The 20,634-nt window shown below is 34.0% G+C and overlaps 1 protein-coding gene across 3 annotated transcripts in view; it reads left to right on the plus strand.

The window, feature by feature from the left end:
- bru1 (bruno 1) overlaps positions 1-20,634 on the plus strand; it is a 518,099-nt gene that overhangs the window by 370,262 nt on the left and 127,203 nt on the right. For all 3 annotated transcript variants that reach the window (XM_017629374.1, XM_017629381.1, XM_017629388.1), the window contains 3 exons: positions 4,068-4,249; positions 4,362-4,659; positions 4,790-4,969. In XM_017629374.1, coding sequence (XP_017484863.1) covers positions 4,068-4,249; positions 4,362-4,659; positions 4,790-4,969 — 660 coding nt within the window. The remainder of the gene's footprint in view (positions 1-4,067; positions 4,250-4,361; positions 4,660-4,789; positions 4,970-20,634) is intronic.

Below are 20,634 nucleotides of genomic sequence, written 5' to 3' on the forward strand. Positions count from 1 at the left end.
CAATATTTCGAAATTTAAGGACGCTAATTTACTTAAAATGTATACACCCCGGCTTATCATGTAGCGGTAGCTTTCGGAAAGGTGGAAAACATATATTTAATACTTGCGCCGGGTATTTAATGTTCGGCTCCGCCCGAACTTAGTCTTTCTTACTTGTTTTTTCTTAGATTTTAAACTCTATGAGAAGACTGATAACTTAATTTCCAATACGGCCTTAAAGAAATTCAGTGGACATTTATGGTACAAGTCAGAGGCTAACCGGATTAGCACTCTTAGGTGATGGTGTGCACCTTTCAGTTAAAAGTAAAATGGTGAAAAAGATTTTGACAATTGACAAAGACCTCCCGGAGTGAAACTGCCTCTTCAAGAACAATGGAGGGTTCCGGGTTACAACGCGTAAAAGTAACATCGCAAGACCTCAATAACTGGTTAAAAAAAGATTTTAGCGATTTCGTTACTCTGAATACTATTAAACTCTTTGAAAGGTTTGGACTGGAATTCAGTTTCATACTCTCTTATCCTGGAACCTGGAATTTGCGAAAAGACTTTACAGAAGCTCGCATTTTTTTTTCAAGTTTGAGTATAACTAACGATGTTGCAAAAAGAGGTGTGGCTTTGAAGCAGGAATATATATGGGCCAAGTTAAGTGCGAAGCAAATTTCCAGGAATTACTTATTGTATCCAAGGCCTTACGTTGAGAGTTTTCAACTTGTACTAAAGAAACTTTATCCAAAGACGCGTTTTGAAATTACTCGTATATTGTATAATATTTGAAAAATGTGTTCGCATGGAATAGTAGTTATGTCAGGAAGCTGGCTTTAGTATAATGTGGCATTACCTTTATTCTTTAAACGACATGGATTTTTTTTTATGAGACTTAATAAGAATATTGACTTCCGATACTAGGAACTTATTCTTGAACGTTTATTTGCCAAAAGTACTTCAGCGGCACTGCGCTAGTGAGTCATCCGCGATCGTATGCTGCGAATGCTGCCTTTCGACATAAGCTACAATTGCATACGAGCACAGATATGTACTTTAAACTTCTTGTGGCAGGAAAATCGGTACTATAAGGGACACCCTAACATACATACATATGTACTTAGGTTTGTATATCATATATATATATATGTATATATTTTAGTTGAAAGTACGTTTTGCTCGTCGCTCTCTTCATCGCTCCACTACATTCCTGTCCTTAGTTTTATTCAGATACCATAAATGTATGTAGCGAAACGGATCGAAATAACTTCCGCCTGATATACGTTCCACTATCGAAAACACTTCGAAAAACTGTTTGAAAACGCATGTCGAGAACGAGAGTTCTGCTGAGCGACAGGTAATACTTTTACGATACTTTTTCGGAACCCGTTCTCAATGGTTTTGTAAGTGAGAGTAGCGATGGTAAAAATCTAAAAACATAAGAAAAATATTTTTTTTTTTTAAATTTGCCCGATGAAAAATCCCAACAATCCAAATCTGACAATATATCACTATACATAATTTTGAGGGCCTGTAAATCCACTTTTCACAACATATTTATTCTATCTTTAAAATCTAAGGAAAAATAGTCATTTAAAAACTGATAAATCTCCAAAACCGTAAACGATTTTAAAAATTTTTTATAAAAGAATGCAATAATATTCCTCATAAAGGGATAAAAACTAGTGGGCAGGGTAGGGTTGCCAACATAGTCTAAGATATTTATTTATTTATTTATTTAAGTCTATGGTTTTACAGCACCTTACAGACTAGATAACATTAGACTTGGGACTAAATATAATTTTACCCCAAGGCCAACTTAAAAGAACAGCGACTGGAGAAAACATCAATATCTCTACTTCTGTTCATTAACGCATTGAGTTCACCTAGCATCCTAGAAATAGGCTCACTTTGCGAATATTTGGTTTTAAAGAATTCTACTGAGAAAATATCAAAATACCTTAAAGATCGAACAGGAATATTTGGTTTTTTAAATTGTAGTAATACAGGACATTCAATACTACCATTAAGAATGTCATGTACAAACATGAGCCCAGAAATAGTCCTTCTTCCTGCTAGAGTATGCATATCAATTAACTTACAGCGAGAAATATATGGCGGTATTGGCAAATCAAACTTCAACTGGTATAACGCAAATTTTAGAAAACTCTTTTTACACGCTCTACTCTTTTTGAGTGACTATCAAAATAAGGATTCCAAATGAGTGACGCATACTCCAGTTTCGATCTCACGATAGCATTGCATAAATTTTTTTGGTATAGGGATCTTTCAATTCAGAGCTATTCCTCTTTATGAAATCCAGTGACGAGTATGCCGTGGGAATAATGTAGTTTAGGTGCTCAATGAAGATATTTAACTCATTTTGAATGGTATGTATACCAGAGATAGTTTCTACATATTTAAAAATTTTCAAATGATCCGCATATAGGAGGTGATTACATTGTTTGAAACAAGCACTGGCATCAGTATAAAAAATTAAGAAAAGTAACGGACCTAATATGCTGCCTTGGAGAACGCCCGAAGTAGCAACATATGCATGAGACTTTACACTATCGACTGATACAAAATTGACTCGGTTGACTAGATAGGATTTGAGCCAATCCCGAAACTTGGAGTGAAAGCCAAAACAGCGTAACTTACACAATAATAACCTAAAACAAACTCTATCAAACGCTTTCGATATATGGGTATATATAGTATCAACCTGGCATCCATCGCCAAAAGAAGAGATGCAGTAATTTGAGAATACTGCTAGGTAGGTAACAGTTGAGCGTCCAGGAATAAAACCACGTTGGGAAATAGATATAAACGGCTTAATTGCAAAGATCAATTTAGTACTAACAGCTTTTTCAAACAATTTAGCAAAGTTAGTGAGTTTAGAAATAGGTCTGTAGTTGGAAATTTGGCATTTATCACCTGCTTTAAAAACAGGAGTAACAAAAGCTAATTTCCATTCATCCAAAAAAATGCCCAGTTTGAGAGACATGTTAAACAAAAGTGTAAGTGGTTCAGCAATTGAAGTAATGCATTGTTTGAGGAAAAATGCGGAAATTCCATGAGCATCAGCCTACTTCGAATTACTAAGTTCATTAATCGAGCAAGATACCTCCTCCTCGGATAATTTCAAACCTCCAAAATCCAACGGGGAAGAAAACCCTATATCGCCTAATTCCCCAAACGATGAGAGATCAACTTACTTATCAAAAAAACTAAAAAAAAATACATTTCAAATATATATAGTATTTTATTTAAAAGAAAAAGTAAAAACGATTTTTAACTGATGGAAAATGAAATTATTTTAAGCAAATTTGTTAATTATTTCTCAGTTATGTTCCCCTTTTTTGATTATAACCTCTTTTGCTTATAAACTCACCATGACCTTTTACTTTAAAGAATATTTCATTTAATATTATTATTTCAGAATAAAGGTCATCCATTTTAATAAAAATTTTTTCATGCAAATTACTGAAATATATTTATATTTTGATAGAAGAAATATAGTATTTTTGCGTACTATATTTTTTTCCAATAGTTTATAGTACGCCGACCTGAAAAACAGTACAATACTATATATTGTAGCACGGTTGGCAACCCAAGGGTAGGGTCTTGAAGTTAAAAAAAAATTCATGGGCACCCTAATGTTCATACGTATATAACACTCTACACGCACAAGGCGATTCCCTTTCTGAGTGCCGTACATCTTTGATCTAGATAGCCTATATCTATGTCCTCGCATGCCTTGATATTCAGACGAATTGTTAAAATGGCGAATTCGCAAGAAACCATTCGACCACATCGTTCCAAGGAAGGTATATCAATGCCTTCATTTGGACGGTATTCGAAAAACCTCAGGACTTATTTAGCCAATGTACCTGGCAATTTTTTGTCCTGTAAAATAGCGGAGATCATGGGCGCTCCCATAACATAAAGATATCCTTATTTTCGATATTCTTCAGTTCTAGGGGAGGGAATACGAAAATTCTGAAAAGTTGATATTTCTGTGCATATTTTGATCAACCTATGTAATACATACTTATGCATGTTATTTAAATTTTTCTTTTTAGAACGGAAGCTGTTTGTTGGAATGCTGAATAAGAAGCTAAACGAGAACGACGTACGGAAATTATTCGAAGTTCACGGCCCCATCGAGGAGTGTACGGTGTTACGTGATCAGAGCGGCCAAAGTAAGGGGTGTGCCTTTGTTACATTTGCAACTAAACACGCAGCGATATCAGCGATAAAATTGGTAATTCCTATTGTTTTAGTAATGTTTAGCTAACGAAATTTCAATCAGATTAGCCACTTATTAAAGAAAAAACATTATTTGTTAATCGAAATTGTTTTCCGTTTTTTCACAGACTTTGAATCAAAATAAAACAATGGAGGGCTGCACTTCCCCGCTTGTTGTGAAATTCGCTGATACGCAGAAGGAGAAGGAGCAGAAGAAAATACAGCAAATTCAAGCAAATCTTTGGAATTTAGCATCAAACATAAATATACCAGTAGGTCAGACTTCAACCACCGTTTCAACCCCAGTACTTGCGAATCCGCCACAGCAGGCGAGCCCAGTATTGGGGCCCGAGGCTATTACACCGGCGTCCTTGCAATTGATTCAACAGTTGCAAGCGGTTGGACTGCAACAACAACTGCTGCAAGGTGCGTACCCACAATGGCGACCACTGTTTATGGTCATTTTGTGGCTGAGAGTACTTGTTGGGCGTATACATGTTGCTTCGCTGGAATTAGGTGGTTAATAATTAATTTCAAAATATTCTCTTTGATGCAGGTTTGTGCGCCCAAACGAGTACCACGGACACAGCAACTGCTGCCGCCGCCGCAGCTGGACTGTTACCACCGATGACGATACAAAATTTGGCCGCCATCGCGGCCATGACACAACCCTCTCTAAGCAACGCTGCCACTAACCCGGGAAGTGCGCATATAACAAATACAGCAGCTCTGTTATGTAAGTTCGATCTTCGTGTAAATTTTGTTCTAATATTTTTTTTTTTACCAGGGAAGCAATTTTAAGAACCTTAAAACCTATAAAAAAGGTATAATAAAATACCAGGAAAAGGCACTAAAATCAGCAAAAAAGTACTAAAAATAAAAGGATAGGCAAACAGGCAAATTATGTATATACACAAGACTGCATCACCAAAAAAAGTTGCGGTTTTTCCGTCGGTATTACAAAATGTATTATATTTTAAGACGTCCACCGAAATATTTCGGAAAAATATTAAGATTAAAACGAGCTGGTCCGATTTGAAAGTACCTCCAAAAATGGAGTTTTTTTATGAATAAAAATAGTTTCTTAAAGAACTTTTCGAAAAAAGTCACCTCAGATGACAAAACAGATTAGGCTTAAAAAATCTGCATAAAAATATTTATACATCTTTTCAACGGAATCGTAATAATGAGATTTTTGATGCTGTTTTTTTTTTACTTTTTTCAAAGATTGATTTACGAAAAACTTAAATAACTGGGCCAAAACTATTCTGATTTAGACTTATGGGATCTCGGTAGAAAGGTATATTCCCACTATTTTTATTTATGTGCCAATTTTTTTTCTTTTTTCAAATACCAACACATCTTAATTCAACTTTGAATGATGTTCGTTCATCCTACCTTTCTCTTTAATCCTTTGAATGAGCTTATTAGCAAAGAAATAAAATGGGTGTGAAAATACCAATTATACCTCAAAAGTCTAAATCGGAAGAGTTTAGGTTCAGTTATTCAAGTTTTTCTTACACCATTATTTGAAAAAAGTTAAAAAACAGCATCAAAAATTTCATTATTACGATCTACAAATCGTACAGAGCCAGATTATACATCAAATTAAAGTGCTCGATCTGAGACTTTGCACAAACTTTTCAGATTTAAGATTCATTGAACCATTTTCTAAATATTTGCGTCGAAAGATTTAAAAATTTTTACACTGAGCAAAGCATTGCTACGTTCATTGCGTTAGGGAGCGCCTCAGCGGAACATAAGAGAAATGAATATTGTTCCATTTATTCGCTTTCGTCTCTGGTTTTATCGATCAAATCATTGCTACGTTCCTGAGCATGAAGGTATTCTGGAAACGCCGGCGCTACTGCCCATAAGGTAGATTCCAAAGAGCCATGAGGCTTCTAATCTTATCATGTCATCAGATTATAATTTTATTTAATTCATTCATTGAATTCAAATGTTGAGTGACTGCTGCTGATGATTGGGCGAACAGAAGAAAGTCTATATACAGTATATTTTGCTTAGCTGCCCATCCTTCTTTGCACGAAAAACTTGTGCACTTAACCGAAAAAAGCACTTAAGCGAATTTTCTTTATTACTTCAATGAGGAAGGTATCCGAATCCCTATGAAACCATATAATGGAGGAGCACTTACCACGTGGAAATTACTGCAAGCGAAATTTTTACCGAATGGTATCTAATTATCTATATAACTACATGAATTGATAGCCATTTTCATTGTTCTGCGAGATGAGCAAAATAAATAAAAGCTTGTAAAATTAGGTAATTGTAGGGCCAGTGCAGGTAAACCTAATACTTTCTTTGATAGTTAGTAGCACAGTTTTTAAGGCATGTATCGCCTATGTGCAGGTATGTTGAATGCATCTATCGGAGGAGTTTCCTTATAAATGTTAAAAATAGTGCCGCTAGTGCGCATTTTAGGGTAGGTATCTTAAATGTGCACTTCAGCATAAAGGCAGCAAAGCAAAATATACTGTAGTATATACATTAGGTTTCCCATCGAAAATGCTTTTTTTGACAATTTAAAGATCCTACCCCCTAATTTTGTTCGTTTTTATGAGAAATATAATTGCCTATTTTTATAGAATTTTTAAAGGCCATTTAGAGGTCGCGGCCTGTCGATTTAGGTCAGAAAATACGATTTTCTAGATTCATGAGTTTTTGAATGACTATTTTTGCTTAAATTTCAATGAATTTTTTTAATTTTGTCCATCGATAACTTCCACAATTTGAAAATATGTAGTGCTAACGTACAAAAAAATGATTTTCGATGGGCACTCTAATATACATACATCTCTATGTACTTAACAAATCAGTATGTACTATTTCAATTTAAAGAAATAAAAAAATTTAAAGGTTAAGTTATTGGGGTAATTTATGTCGCTATCAATAAATTTTTGCAATAAGCTTATCAACCGTTATGTTAAATGACGGAGTTCTTACGATTTTTTGCGGGTTATATATTGAAAATAAGGTTGGCCTACTTTTTTCCAAAAGTATAACCCATCAACTCCCACCAGAACGGGCCTTTTTGACACACTGTTTGAAAACTGGCTTATAAATGGTTAACATTTCCACTAATATTTTAAGCGCCAAATTTTTCTAAGGAGAACAGAATGTAATGCAAAATAATAGTAATTTTTACCAAAAAGAGGGACTTTAACTCTGTGTAGAAAATATTGCGATGCGCGGGAGCAAAACCTTCCTGGGGTTTGACCACCACTTAAGAATACTAACGTAAGTTTCACACAGCCACCTAGTTCTTGCATACGTCTGTGGGATCCCAGAATAAAGTAACTTACGAATGTAAAAATTAGCAAAAAAAAGTGTTTGCTTTTTTTAAAATTCTGTTTAAAATATTTAAAAAACACACAGGAAAATCAACTAGTCTTTGTTTTATCTCCAATAATTGAGGAGTTAGATGCAATAAGGGCGCTTCTGTTAAAACTGCTTTCTGAGATATTGGCGTTAAAGGTTTTGATGTGTTATAACAAAGTAGTATTGTTGTAGTATTGAAAAAAAATTTCTACTGCGGAAAAAATCGTCAGATTACCAGTATTCGACCCTAATTTAACTGTAATAAATGCTTTCGATCGAAAAACGTGTTACCTATGTTTTTTCTGAGTTACGCTTTTTTTTGAAATGTTCAGTGGCCCAAATTATGCAAAAAAAAACCCTTTTAAAAATGTAATTTTCATTTCGTAAAATAGTGTTTTTATACGAGTAGTATTTAGTTCCTTCGAGCGGTGTATTTCAATGTGCATACAACATGAAAATTTTGTACAAAATTCCTTAGGCGCCGAACGCCTTTTTACATACAAAATAAAATAATATAAAAAAATATTTTTTTATATTATTTTATTTTGTATGTAAAAAGGCGTTCGGCGCCTAAGGAATTTTGTACAAAATTCCTTAGGCGCCGAACGCCTTTTTACATACAAAATAAAATAATATAAAAAAATATTTTTTTTAAATCAAGCTTTTATTTAACATGTACAAACAAAAGAATAAAATAAAGTAGTGTAACAAAAGATTTTTTAGCAAGAAATTTTTTTAAAGACTTCACTAAAATTAATAAAATAAAATAAGTTAAGCTTTCGTTAATNCGGACTTCTACCACATTGTGGTAGATCGGCCACTTTTTTGAGCATCTACCGCATCTACCACATCTGCCACTGAAGGTCTGAAATCTACCTCATATTCGCGTTTTTGGGNATGTTACTAAAAGCCAAATAGTGAAAGGAGTTACTCAAACTCTAATGAAAATTACTAGCAATTTGTACTGATTTACTTCGTATTTAAAAAAGTACATTTGGGTTGTAGGTTTGTTGTGTATGTGGAGATTCTTGCAAATAATTTTGAAATTTATACACACACACAGAATTTCTACTGGGTATGTATGTATGTAAGTTAACTACCTACAAATGTATATATGTATATCCATACATGAGCGAACTTGCCATACGGAGTTATACCGCGCGGTACTTACCGGTACCTTTATAATGAAAACAGCTCTTATAAAGATTTTATTTTCTTTTATTTTGTTGTTGTTTTTATTTTATCTTAAACTGAAGCATTTTCATCTAAGCTAAGGGCCCGTTGTTGATTTTGTAATTTTAGCAAAAGTCATTATAAACCATTGATTGAAAACGAAAAACGTGGGGCGCATGCAATACAAAGCATTAGATTTTTTTGACAATAGTCAAACTACATACCATAGACATAAAATTTCTGCAGAGAAAGTACAAATTTGAGATCGATTTTAAGCGGTCGTTATTCATATATCCACATTCATACATACATATATTACTATTCATATCAATTCAGGTCTATGACATGCGCCCAACGCTTTGCATTTTCAATCTCATAAATGGTAAGAAGTCATTATATTCTGCTAAAATTTCAAAATCAAAAGTTATCTATACAAATTCTATGGGACTAAGAAATATTATTTTCTAATTTTTGCGTTTAAGCTTTGTATATTAAAAAATTTTATTTTATTTTATTTATTTTCTACTTTTCTGTCTTGTCTGTACAAAATTTTGCAATAGATATTAAAATAATTCAACTTGCAGTGAAAGAGAACAGAAGACTATGCAAGCAAAATGTTGTCTATGGCTATTTAGGCGATTTTGCAACTGGTCGATGGGCAGTTTTGCCAAAACATCGACGATATGTATGTATGCTAGGCACTTATGTTAGCTTTAAATTTTGACGTTTAGGCAGCTCCATATGTTTGTCTTCATCTTAAGCAGGGATCACTCGATTTGTTCATTTTGGCAGGTACAGAGTGGTGTTGTTCGGAAATTCTTTTATTGAGCTGAACTCAAGTTTCTAAACAACACCACCTTTTCACTGCCAAAATGTACAAATCCGTACAAATGTACAAATCGTGTGATCTCCACTTAACAGCTTTTTACCACGCTTTTTACAATGCTTTTCTCAAGTTGCAATGTTGTATGTCCAGACCACCATGTAGCGAAGCTATTTATGGCAAATTCTAGATATCAGCCTAGTCTAGATATGAACCTCGTTGTAGGCTTCATATTAAGGAGATACAATTAGAAGACTCTAGATCAAGGGTGGCCATTTCATAGGCAAAACTATCCTATCTTTTAAGTTGGAACCAACACGACACGGGATTTTTAAGAACGTTGTGAGAAGCATAGAAAAAATGTCGATGAAAAAAAAAATATTTCTTCTCGGGTTCAAAACCATCCTATCTTTTAAGTTGGAACCAACAATACGTACCCACAAAAATTTATTGAAATCGGTTAAATAAAAAATATTTTTTTCTGGGGTTCACAACTATCCTAACTTTTAAGTTGGAACCAACAATACACACCCACAAAATTTCATTGAAATCGGTTAAACGTAAGTAGTGTAGCAAAGCTATTTGAAGCAAAGTCTAGTCTATATATGAACCTCGTTGTAGGCATCATATCAAGGAGATACTGTTAGAAGACTGTAGATGTCACCCCGCCAGAAGAAGTTAAATATTGCGCCTAAATATATGCACTATTTACATACGTTACAGCGGAAATGGACGTCACGCCCAGTGATCGGACTTCTACCACATTGTGGTAGATCGGCCACTTTTTTGAGCATCTACCGCATCTACCACATCTGCCACTGAAGGTCTGAAATCTACCTCATATTCGCGTTTTTGGGTAGTTTTATTTTTGTTAAACATAATTTTCTTAATTTTAAGAGCAAAAACTGTCCAACACTGAACACTATACGGTAACAAGAATGATATAATACAAGATCCCGCATNTTTATTTTATCTTAAACTGAAGCATTTTCATCTAAGCTAAGGGCCCGTTGTTGATTTTGTAATTTTAGCAAAAGTCATTATAAACCATTGATTGAAAACGAAAAACGTGGGGCGCATGCAATACAAAGCATTAGATTTTTTTGACAATAGTCAAACTACATACCATAGACANGGATAAAATAAACTGTAAAATAGTAAATTTTCTCAGCAATCATTTTTTCGGCAGGAAACGTGGTTTTATTGTGTTAAATTGCATAACATATGATTTGTAAAAAGAATTAATAGCGAAAAGGCTAAAACCGGCGATTTTTGTGAAAGTGTTAGCAAACTTAAGTGCATCTAAGGTTTCTGAGGGNACCATAGACATAAAATTTCTGCAGAGAAAGTACAAATTTGAGATCGATTTTAAGCGGTCGTTATTCATATATCCACATTCATACATACATATATTACTATTCATATCAATTCAGGTCTATGACATGCGCCCAACGCTTTGCATTTTCAATCTCATAAATGGTAAGAAGTCATTATATTCTGCTAAAATTTCAAAATCAAAAGTTATCTATACAAATTCTATGGGACTAAGAAATATTATTTTCTAATTTTTGCGTTTAAGCTTTGTATATTAAAAAATTTTATTTTATTTTATTTATTTTCTACTTTTCTGTCTTGTCTGTACAAAATTTTGCAATAGATATTAAAATAATTCAACTTGCAGTGAAAGAGAACAGAAGACTATGCAAGCAAAATGTTGTCTATGGCTATTTAGGCGATTTTGCAACTGGTCGATGGGCAGTTTTGCCAAAACATCGACGATATGTATGTATGCTAGGCACTTATGTTAGCTTTAAATTTTGACGTTTAGGCAGCTCCATATGTTTGTCTTCATCTTAAGCAGGGATCACTCGATTTGTTCATTTTGGCAGGTACAGAGTGGTGTTGTTCGGAAATTCTTTTATTGAGCTGAACTCAAGTTTCTAAACAACACCACCTTTTCACTGCCAAAATGTACAAATCCGTACAAATGTACAAATCGTGTGATCTCCACTTAACAGCTTTTTACCACGCTTTTTACAATGCTTTTCTCAAGTTGCAATGTTGTATGTCCAGACCACCATGTAGCGAAGCTATTTATGGCAAATTCTAGATATCAGCCTAGTCTAGATATGAACCTCGTTGTAGGCTTCATATTAAGGAGATACAATTAGAAGACTCTAGATCAAGGGTGGCCATTTCATAGGCAAAACTATCCTATCTTTTAAGTTGGAACCAACACGACACGGGATTTTTAAGAACGTTGTGAGAAGCATAGAAAAAATGTCGATGAAAAAAAAAATATTTCTTCTCGGGTTCAAAACCATCCTATCTTTTAAGTTGGAACCAACAATACGTACCCACAAAAATTTATTGAAATCGGTTAAATAAAAAATATTTTTTTCTGGGGTTCACAACTATCCTAACTTTTAAGTTGGAACCAACAATACACACCCACAAAATTTCATTGAAATCGGTTAAACGTAAGTAGTGTAGCAAAGCTATTTGAAGCAAAGTCTAGTCTATATATGAACCTCGTTGTAGGCATCATATCAAGGAGATACTGTTAGAAGACTGTAGATGTCACCCCGCCAGAAGAAGTTAAATATTGCGCCTAAATATATGCACTATTTACATACGTTACAGCGGAAATGGACGTCACGCCCAGTGATCGGACTTCTACCACATTGTGGTAGATCGGCCACTTTTTTGAGCATCTACCGCATCTACCACATCTGCCACTGAAGGTCTGAAATCTACCTCATATTCGCGTTTTTGGGTAGTTTTATTTTTGTTAAACATAATTTTCTTAATTTTAAGAGCAAAAACTGTCCAACACTGAACACTATACGGTAACAAGAATGATATAATACAAGATCCCGCATTCCCGGCGACGATGAAATTTCCCCAATGGGAGGATAAAATAAACTGTAAAATAGTAAATTTTCTCAGCAATCATTTTTTCGGCAGGAAACGTGGTTTTATTGTGTTAAATTGCATAACATATGATTTGTAAAAAGAATTAATAGCGAAAAGGCTAAAACCGGCGATTTTTGTGAAAGTGTTAGCAAACTTAAGTGCATCTAAGGTTTCTGAGGGGTTGTTTACTTTTACTTGAGAATTGTCAAAACCGGCAAATCCCAATTAGCTGTTTCTGGAACGTGCCACATTTGTTAGCTACTTCGTCATGTGATAAAAAGAAAATCTGGCAGTACTCCGCAAGAAATCTCTTAAAATATGTTCGAAAAAATTCTTAATATGGAAGGAACTGCTTTACACTGTCAAGGAAAAAAAATTTCAAAACTCAAAGCAATGTTTAGCAAGTTAAATCTTGCACTTTATTATACTAAAATTAAATTTTTTAGAATCTAATTAAAAAGTTGGCAATTTAGGTAAAACCTTGCAGACTTTTTATAATTTTTGTACAAAGTTTGATCCAAACCCAGAGATCTATCAAAGTTTTTTGAAGTCTACCGCATTTTTTTCTAGATTCTACCAAACAGGATTTTTTTAAAGTACGAGATTTGGTAACCCTGAGCTCCAGGCATCGAGATTTATGCATAGGAATCGTAAAATCGTTACTAAAACAACAGATTTGTAAAATAACACTGTGGAACAAATTCGGGTTAGCAAAAGTTAGGTCGATTCTGAGAGTGAGGGGTGAAAATAGAGGTTAAATTAGAAGACCCGTATCGCGGCGTTGGTTTATGTTGGTTCGAATTTTTTTTTAATCGACCTTCGATCTTTGCAGTCAAATGCCGATTTTCAGCATATTGTTTATATGGTTTTTTTTGGCTATAACTCGTCGATTAATTGATATTTTTTCAATCTGTTAAAGCCAAATTATTGCTAGAGATCTGTGCAACAATTAAAATTAAAAAAAAAGATTGATTTAGACAATTTTTGTAGTGCTTATGAAGCAAAATGTTGGAATTTTTTTCATGCTTTTTGAACATATTTTCCACAAACCTAAGTCTTTTTTGCTTTCTGTTTGATCTATAATATGCTTCTCAGTTTCTTCAATAAATTTCACTTGAAAACAAAACAATCATAATACAAAACTTGCGTTTTCCAGCTTAATATTAATTTACTTCTCATTTCTTATGTACCAATTTTTTCAGTGTTGGTTTTGAAGAAACATTGAAAAATAAATTGTAAAAATATGGAAAAAAATATAATTTTGATATGTTAGTTATGAAAAGTTTTAAGTAAAAAAATTAAATAAATTAAATTAATGATTTGGCCAGTTGCCGTTTAGCAGGCGGCTGTGGATCAACATCACTGCTCTCTCTAATATCTTGGTCATCGTCATCATCATCAGAAAGGTCGATAATTTCGTCCAACAGATATTCTGGAATTTCATCTTTGTCTTCCCCTTCTTCCTCTTTTTTTTTTATACCACCAACAAATTTCAGCGAGTATTGCATCTGGAGATTTCTTTCCTCTGTACCTGAAACGAAAATAGTTTTCAATCGTTAACATGTTTAAATTGTGCACTCTGACAAAGATATTAAAGAAATCTAGGAACTCAAAATATGCACACTCTATAGTTACCTTATTTCAAATGGAAGCGCAGTTTGGTGATAACGTTCGCCTTGCTCATCAGATTCAGTTGGCAACTGTTGAGCGAGTTGATCAAGATGCTGATGTAAGAGATGAATTTTGTACGACATATTAACCCCAATTTCATCGAAAGCTGCCAACATGTTTACAACAGATTGCCTGTAGTTGTCTTTGCGTTCTTTACCCAAAAGTCCTTTAATGACTGCTTTCAATGCGAGCCATGCATTTAATTCTCGGCCTGTCAGAACTTGGTCAAAATCTTGACGACTCATTAGTTTCCGTATGTCGGGACCATTAACAACCCATTCCTGAATTTTGGCGTTACTTAGTCTTGGGAAAATGTCTTTTAAGTGGTTGAATACTGCTGGTCTTTTTGCGATATATTTCAAAAAAATTTTAGCAAGGCAAATTTTAATGTGGAGCAACGGCAACAAAATTTTCATCTCAGGAACAAGACTTTCGTGTAGCCTATTGNTAGCAATGCCAAGTTTAATGTGGAGCAACGGCAACAAAATTTTCATTTCAGGAACAAGACTTTCGTGTAGCCTATTGTCTTTAGGCCATTTCCGTCCAATGCGACTATTCCAGTTATGCTGTTTGTACTGGTTTCTTCCTTTAATACCTTCTCCGTATCGTGAATCCCAATCGCACAATCGTGGAAAAAGAGGAAGAAGGGGAAGATGAGATGAAATTCCAGAATATCTGTTGGACGAAATTATCGACCTTTCTGATGATGATGACGATGACCAAGATATTAGAGAGAGCAGTGATGTTGATCCACAGCCGCCTGCTAAACGGCAACTGGCCAAATCATTAATTTAATTTATTTAATTTATTTACTTAAAACTTTTCATAACTAACATATTAAAATTATATTTTTTTCTATATTTTTACAATTTATTTTTCAATGTTTCTTCAAAACCAACACTGAAAAAATTGGTACATAAGAAATGAGAAGTAAATTAATATTAAGCTGGAAAACGCAAGTTTTGTATTATGATTGTTTTCTTTTCAAATGAAATTTATTGAAGAAACTGAGAAGCATATTATAGATCAAACAGAAAGCAAAAAAGACTTAGTTTTGTGGAAAATATGTTCAAAAAGCATGAAAAAAAAGTCCAACATTTTGCTTCATAAGCCCTACAAAAATTGTCTAAATCAATCTTTTTTTTTAATTTTAATTGTTGCACAGATCTCTAGCAATAATTTGGCTTTAACAGATTGAAAAAATATCAATTAATCGACGAGTTGTAGCCAAAAAAACCATATAAACAATATCCTGAAAATCGGCATTTGACTGCAAAGTTCGAAGGTCGATTAAAAAAAAATTCGAACTAACATAAACAAACGCCGCGATACGGGTCTTCTAATTAGCCGCTATTTTCACCCCTCACTCTCAGAATCGACCTAACTTTTGCTAACCTGAATTTGTTCCACAGTGTAATAGCTAGAAAAAATACCGCCTATCAAGGCAATGCCTTAAAAAAAACCGGTTTTTCGCTCTAATAAAAACTTTGAGTGCTTAGAATAGGCGATTTTGCAATTGGTCAATGGGCGGTTTTGCAAAAACATCGCCGATTTGTATATCCGTACATTTGTACATATGTACGCTCTTAAAACGACTGCACGGGGAATAAATATTTTTGTAACGTTGCTAGAGCACTTTTCAGATTTATGTCTTTAACGCCAACTTATTTGATTAAAAGCGCAGTTAGTCAACGACGTAGCGTAAACGTAGGTTGACGTACGTAGCAGCATATCAAATTTACTGTTGATATACAGAGAGAGAAGCAACGGCAACGTCACCGCCATGCGGTGGTGAGTTTTCGTTAACACCCGAATCCCATAAGGTAGATCGTGTCTGCGTCTACCTACGTCTACGCTACGTCGTTGACTGTTTGAGCCAGTGTTGCCAGAATTTTTGTATAGCGCATCCCCATATCGAGCCGCAGTTATCCCCAAAAAATCCCCATTTTTCTTCTAAAACCCCATTTCTTCTTATTTTGATTTAATATTAATATTTCATCGATATAACCACCAGCACGTTTTCTATCAGTGAAAATATGGCTGTCAAACTATCAAATTGCCAGCAATAGATGTCAAGCAGTAAGGCGGTATCCATTGGAAATATATTTTGTGAGATGGTTATCACGACATTGATGTTTTCCTGTGGAAACAGGGCCTTACCGAGCACCGAATTGCCGAGTACCAAGCCCTAATTTTTGTTATTGAACATAGCTGTTCGTATATACTGTTCGTTTGTTCACATTTTGACGTTTTTCGACATGGACCATGAATCACAATACATGAAAGGTTCGTTCAGAGAACGACAATGAACTTTTGGATGTACGTTGCCACAGGTGCACGACATGTTTTGTAATGCATAAACATTTACAGATTTTTTTCATTTGTATTTGGAAAAGTATCAAAATTGAAAAAAGTATCTCTCCGAAAATTCATCGAAAAATGTATCAGTTTGGATCCACTTGGATCAAAACGGTCACACTGGTTATTAACCATTNAGAATTGAAACGTGTAAAAGCAAATAGAAAACACAAAAGAGAATGAGCAAGAATTGCTTTCAAGTACTTGAATCATGTAAATCGGGTGTATCTAAAACTGGCTACACACGACGAACATCTGCGCGCACATATGCGCCAACATGCTCGCTGTCGTTTGCTACAGACGACGAGCGGCTCATAAGTGATTTTGTACTCAAAGCGTAAACATGGAAAGGAAAGACGCGGATGATGCAATTGCAATGCTTTTAACTTAACTTTTTTATGTATGTGTTACTTAAATTTATTTATATTTTACTAGTATGTACGTACATACATATACTTATAGTAATTTAGCCTCATTTATCAAAAATTCAATTAAATAACATGGCTTGGATGCATTTATCCGCCGATGTGCACACTTCAAGCATCAACACAATATGAGGTTGTTGTTTTTGTTTCCAATGCGATGCTCGCAAACCGCCCTACAAACGACGTACATGACCCGCAAGCCGCGCATGTGCGCGGATATGTTCGTCGTGTGTAGCCACTGTTAAGCAGAGCGTTTTTGTAGTGTGCGTGCAATTGATGTCACTGTGCGCGTGCGAACAAGTCGTGCAGTTGAATGCCTTCCCAAGCAGAGCGTGTACAAGAATGATAGAATACAAGACTGCGCCGATTGCAGCAGAATTCGTGAGAGTAATTTTGGCGTGACGGCCACAATTGGTAACTTTCTACTAAAATTGGTAACTTTTAAACCGTTTGGTAACTTGGTAACTTTTATTCGAATTTGGATACTTTTGCAACCAATCTTCTGTTTGCATTGTTAGAAAGAAATGAATTATATTGTGCATGTGCGTAATTATAAAAAGCCTACGAGTTTCAGTAGCAGCACTACTTTTACCAAAAAACTATCGATTTACTTCGACTAAACTAGAGTTATATCATATTCGTATACTGAAAATATTTGAGTAACAATGGCGGCACTACTGGCTACACTTCTAAAAAAAATATCGAATTTTTGGCGGTAAAAATTTAGGTCTACCATCTCACATCTTAATACTGGAAATATTAGCCCGTAGTTATAGTCAATATAAAAGAGACTGTAAAGTTAAAAGCAGCATTTTTGACAGATATCCCATTGCAAGTTATTTTGACTCTATATACGGGCCATTGTTTGCGACAGTAGTACAGTAAAAATGATATAAAAATTCGGCCATCTGGCGATTTTCGGCAAGGTCCATAAATCGTTTTCATTATTGTAGAGTAGGTTAAGGAGATGTTAAAATAACATTTTCGAAACGTTTTTCGTAATTTAAATCGATACTGTTCACTTTTTTAAGAAACTCAGGAAAATCTAATTTTTTTTAACGGATTTTTTCTAGCGTTATTATTTTGCATGTTCATAAAAAATTTATGATAGATTTTTTTTTCACTTTTCGACAGTGTATTGTCCTAGAAGCGTTAATTAAATCGCAATTCTAGACAAGTAATGTTTAAGCAAAAAAACAAAAACCGACTTCAATTCTCACATACAAATTTAAGATTATCGTTGCCCACCTCTGTCAATAATCGGATTTAAAAAATTATTATTATTATTATTATTATAAACAGTTTATTTATAAAATAAATTTTACAAATAATCTTATAAGCTAGGCACTAACGACGACGGTTAAAAATAAAATTAGTATGGGACCACCTTTCCATTAAAAAAATAATTATAGGAATTAGTTAACGCGTTCCGGAGTTATGCGGTAAGATACATTCAAAAAAATATATATATATATTCCGATTAGGGCTGTGCGATTAATTGATTACTCAAAATTTTAATTAATCATAAAGTAAATAACTCAATTATTCGATTAATTGGAAATTATGATTACTCAAAAGTTCAGTTACTCGAGTAATCAAGATTTTTGATTAACCAAAAAAAAAATATTTGAGTAAGTGCATTATGATTAAGGAGGAGAAGCTCGGCCAAACACTAACATATGTGTAAGCACCAATCTATTATGATTAATCAACATTTCGAGTAAAATGAGTAATCAACATTTCAACTCTTTACATATGTATAAAGTAGTTGAAGCTCCTTGATACTTTGAAAACAACGTTTCTGTTTTCAAAAATTAAAACGAAAATTTTTTTTCATATACAGAATGTAAAAAAGAAAATAAGCATTTTCCAAAGCAAACTCTTTTAACGAGCAAAATTATTTTTTTGAGTAATCATATTTCAAGTAACTCGATTAATCATCGTTTTGAGTAATCAAAATCTTGATTACTCGAGTAATTGATTAACCGAATAATTGATTAACCAACTTGCTCGAGAAATCGAATAATCGCACAGCCCTAATTCCGATGAATTGAGAACCTTCTTTTTTTTGAAGTCGATTAAAAATAAAGCATAAAAGATTCGGGTAGGGTTAAGCAATACGGTCATTTGCATTGCATTGTTTGAAACGTGAGTAGGACTCGCGTGCTGTAGGAAATCTTCCACTGCATGATATTTTTGCCGCCGATGTACATATACTATATACTATATACAAACAGAGCCATAACGACGCACATAGGGACGAATCGACAATTTATGACGACAAAAATAGAAAAAGCAAAGTCTTTAAATCTTATCACACATACCTTTCTCATACTCATTATAAACCAGTCCACAACGAAACACAAAAATTTTGACTTTTACCGCAACGCGGTAGCTTTAGCAAAAGCGCAAAGTTGGGTTTTCTATCGTGCGTCGAATTAAATAATTTTTTGTTTGAGGCGATGATAAAATAATTTCGCTTGTCATTTTATTCTTATTAACATCTAACAGTTTTGTCAAAACGGAAAGTGAGGCGTGAGGTATGTACTTTATTTTGCGATTTTTGTTAATAATATAGTTGTTTGTAAAATGGTTATAATATCTATTCTATAAATTGCCTTTCTCTTATTGAAAAAATTTTGAAATTTTTATATCAGTTAGAGTTATAAAAAACGTTCCAACGAGCACAGCAATTTCTCTTCAAGAGTTCGAAAATCAAACAAATTGCCAATGTAAAAATATCACGAACTCGTCCCTCCTTTTCCCCCTTCATTAAATAGAGCATCTTTATCTTAAGTCGTTTATTGGTATCCAGGGGTTTTCGTTGTCACTGATTTCGAAATTGATATTCAATTTTCAAAATTCAAAATAGCGGATCCAATATGGCGGACGTATTTCTTTAAAAAAGTATAGATGGTATCCAGAGTCAAGGGCATATTAGATCACTAGGTCGCAGTGCATACCTCATAATGTATCTATCTATTTATCTATACAGAGTCATACCATCATTCCATAAAGTCATTTTTTAAAAAATCGTTTTTTTTTAATCGTCCGCCATATTGGACCCGCCATTTTTAATTTTGGAAATTTGATTTAATATTCGAAATCAGTGACCACGAAAATCCCTCAACAGCAAATTTCATTGAAATCTGTCAAATACATATGGAGTAAACATTTTTGTCGTCCTAAATTGTCGATTCGTCCCTATGTGCGACGATATATATCAACGTATGCATGTCTAGATTGATTTTACAAATTATTTGGAAGCTATTGTTATCCCACTAAACTAATTTCATATTTTTTTTAATGTTTTTCGGCTTATTAATTAAATAAATAAAATAAGTACATACACATTTGCTATGAAAAGTAGCAGTATCTGTATATATTTTTTCAGTGAAAAAAGATTTTGGTAACTTTTCTTAAGAGATTTTGGTAGAAAAAAATTTTGGAAAATGGCAACCATGGTGACGGCACCGTAGAGTTGACAACTGAGAGCGGCGAGAATAAGCTGTAAAAATCAGTGTTGACAGTTAAGCCGTTTTCCGGCTAGGTTTAGCCGGTCGCGATAGCAAACAGCCGGAGAAAATTCGATTTAGCCGGGAGCCGATTTGTTAGCCGTTTTGTAAAAAAAGTTAGCCGATTTCGCTATTTACCGTATTTTATTAAAATTCAAATATATGTACATTAGACTGC

Source organism: Rhagoletis zephyria, unplaced genomic scaffold, assembly GCF_001687245.7.
Source record: "Rhagoletis zephyria isolate East Lansing unplaced genomic scaffold, Rhagoletis_zephyria_1.1 Rzeph_scaffold_00081, whole genome shotgun sequence".
NCBI lineage: Eukaryota > Metazoa > Arthropoda > Insecta > Diptera > Tephritidae > Rhagoletis > Rhagoletis zephyria.